This window comes from Fukomys damarensis, unplaced genomic scaffold (genome assembly GCF_012274545.1).
Source record: "Fukomys damarensis isolate Sample0158 unplaced genomic scaffold, DMR_v1.0_HiC HiC_scaffold_19, whole genome shotgun sequence".
Lineage (NCBI taxonomy): Eukaryota > Metazoa > Chordata > Mammalia > Rodentia > Bathyergidae > Fukomys > Fukomys damarensis.
The window spans coordinates 56,693,030-56,695,932 of NW_022900931.1; the positions used below are offsets into that span (position 1 = coordinate 56,693,030).

Below are 2,903 nucleotides of genomic sequence, written 5' to 3' on the forward strand. Positions count from 1 at the left end.
GCCGAGGTTGCTTGCCAGAGGAGGAGAGCAGTGACGGGGAATCCGACGATGAGGTGAGGCGGTCGGAGGCGTCCCCAGCTCCGGGCGGGGCGGAGGCCAGGGGTTTTACAGGGTCCGGGGTGGCCCCGGAGGGTGGCGTGGGAAGTGAGAACCTCAGGACTCCCGCTCAGAGAATTGGTCTTGGAAACAGACATGGAAGAAGGTGGGCTGCACGGAGCTTTGGGTGGATAGGGCTTCTGAAAGTGGAGAGAAGCCCAGCTGTAACTAGGCATTCGGCTCAGAGCAGGTCCTGCTGAAGTGTCCTAGGCTGATCTTTCTCGGTAGCAAAGGTAGGGCTGTACAGGTGTGTGGGTGAGGAGGCCATGGGGACTGCATACCCAACCGCTGATGGTTGACAGCAGCAGCATGGCTTTGGTGGACCTGGACTGGAGCCGTCTGGGGCCTTACCTGTAGACTGCCCTGCTGGGCCTCGTACTTTGACACATCCCTGGTTTCGCCAGTGCCACAATCCCTCACCAGTCTAAGGTGGAGTAGTGTATGGCTGCTTCTTGGCACACAGGTTAAAGACGAATGGAATGAAAACTTGAGTGTTGAGTGTGTCAAGTCAAAGTTCAGCTCAGGGTTTATCCCCCAGACCATCAGAAAAGGCTGGAAAGTATGGATTGTATTGCTTAGGACAGTTAGTAATCATTGGAGGGCCCATGGTGGATCCCTAAAGGGTAAACCATTTTATGTCCCACCCTTTGCCTTCGGTTTTCCTATTCCCGTCTTTATTCAGGAAGAAACTATGGTCTGAAAGGGTGTGCATAGAGGCCCCACTTTGTTCTGAATTAGAGTTGATCTTCAATGCAGAGGGCCTACTGCCTGACCCAAAGAGACTCTGTTGTGTTGTCTTCTGAGCCAGGAAACCAGTGGTGGCTGTGCCGCTGTGGCCTGCACTGGAGAAGGGAGTTGAAAATGTCCTCTGCCTCCATCCCTGGGGACAGACCATTTTCTATTCCTTTCTGACATTCCGGGTTTTTAGTTCATTTATGATTAATCAGGGGTACATTAAGAGGGAAGCTGGGGATATTCCTCAATACCTGAGTCCCAGGTGGAATCAGGCTTTGGCACTGACTGCTGTTTCTCCCCTCCACCCTTGGTCACCTAAATCAGGAGTTTCAGGGTTTTCATTCAGATGAAGATGTGGCCCCCACTTCCCTGCGCTCTGCGCTCCGATCCCAGCGAGGTGAGTGATGGGGGAAACTCTACCTCCATAGCTTCACAAGAATGTTATTCTCACCTTTTGTGTCAGCTCTCCCTGTTTAACTAGTCTCCATCAGTTACTGAGTGTGTCCTGTGTTCAGAGCCTAAGCTAGGCTGGGCTGTGGGAGAAACAGACAAGTGAGACTTAGTCCCTGCCCTCCCAGTACACCTTCTTCGGTTTGCAGGGCCAGCTTGACCTGTCTCCCCACACCTATTCTCCTTTTAGGTCGAGCCCCCCGAGGTCGGGGCCGCAAGCATAAGACGACCCCCCTTCCTCCTCCTCGCCTAGCAGATGTGGCTCCTGCCCCCCCAAAGACCCCTGCTCGAAAACGGGGTGAGGAGGGCACAGAACGGATGGTGCAGGCACTGACTGAACTTCTCCGGCGGGCCCAGGCACCCCCAGCCCCCCGGAGCAGGGCATGTGAGCCTTCCACCCCCCGTCGGTCTCGGGGACGGCCCCCAGGACGACCAGCAGGCCCCAGCCGAAAGAAGCAGCAAGCAGTAGTGGTAGCAGAAGCGGCTGTGACAATCCCCAAACCTGAGCCCCCACCTCCTGTGGTTCCAATAAAACACCGAACTGGCAGTTGGAAGTGCAAGGAGGGGCCTGGCCCGGGACCTGGGACCCTCAAACGTGGAGGACAGTCTGGGAGAGGAGGACGCGGAGGCAGGGGCAGAGGCCGAGGCGGGCTCCCCCTCGTGATCAAGTTTGTTCCCAAGGCCAAAAAAGTGAAGATGGAACAGTTGTCCTTGGGACTTGAATCAGGTCAGGGTCAAGGTCGACATGGGGAAAGCTGGCAGGATGACCCCCAAAGACAAGCTGGATCTGAACAGGAAGAGGGTCCTTGTTGGAAGAAGCAGGAGCAGAAGCTGGAGGAGGAGGGAGAGGAAGAAAAAGAAGAAAACAAAGAGGAAGGAGAGAAGGAAGAAAGAACTGTGGTTGAGGAGGAGGTGATACTAGCCAAGGAAAAGGAAGAGGCAAAGCCACCATCACCACCCCCAACTCCTCCAGCCCCTCCACCTCCTTCTCCTCTCCCACCCCCTTCAGCGTCTCCTCCACCTCCACCTTGCCCTCTACCACCTCCAGTGTCCCCGCCTCCGATACCATCCCCTCCACCACTTCCTGCCCCTGAGGAGCAAGAAGAGTCCCCTCCTCCTGCTGTCCCTGTTACATGCTCCAGGAAAAGGGGCCGGCCTCCCCTGACTCCTAGCCAGCGGGCAGAGCGGGAAGCTGCTCGGGCAGGGCCAGAGGGCACCTCTCCTCCCACTCCAAATGCCAGTGCAACCACAGGAGCTCCTTTGGAAGACAGTCCCACTGTGGCCCCCAAAAGTACCACCTTCCTGAAGAATATCCGGCAGTTTATTATGCCTGTGGTGAGTGCTCGCTCCTCACGTGTCATCAAGACACCCCGGCGATTTATGGATGAAGACCCTCCAAAGCCCCTAAAGGTGGAGGTCTCACCTATTCTGCGACCTCCTATCACCACCTCCCCACTTGCTCCCCAGGAACCAGCACCAGCTCCTTCTCCACCACGTGCCCCAACTCCCCCATCTGCCCCAGTTCCACTCCCTGAGAAGAGACGATCTATCCTTAGGGAACCCACATTTCGCTGGACCTCACTAACCCGGGAGCTACCACCTCCTCCCCCAGCCCCTCCCCC

The 2,903-nt window shown here is 56.6% G+C and overlaps 1 protein-coding gene across 1 annotated transcript in view; it reads left to right on the forward strand.

Moving 5' to 3' along the window:
- Positions 1-2,903, forward strand: part of Kmt2b (lysine methyltransferase 2B) — a 22,577-nt gene that overhangs the window by 827 nt on the left and 18,847 nt on the right. Inside the window, exons 2-4 of the mRNA XM_033765981.1 lie at positions 7-53; positions 1,156-1,228; positions 1,472-2,903. Coding sequence (XP_033621872.1) covers positions 7-53; positions 1,156-1,228; positions 1,472-2,903 — 1,552 coding nt within the window. The remainder of the gene's footprint in view (positions 1-6; positions 54-1,155; positions 1,229-1,471) is intronic.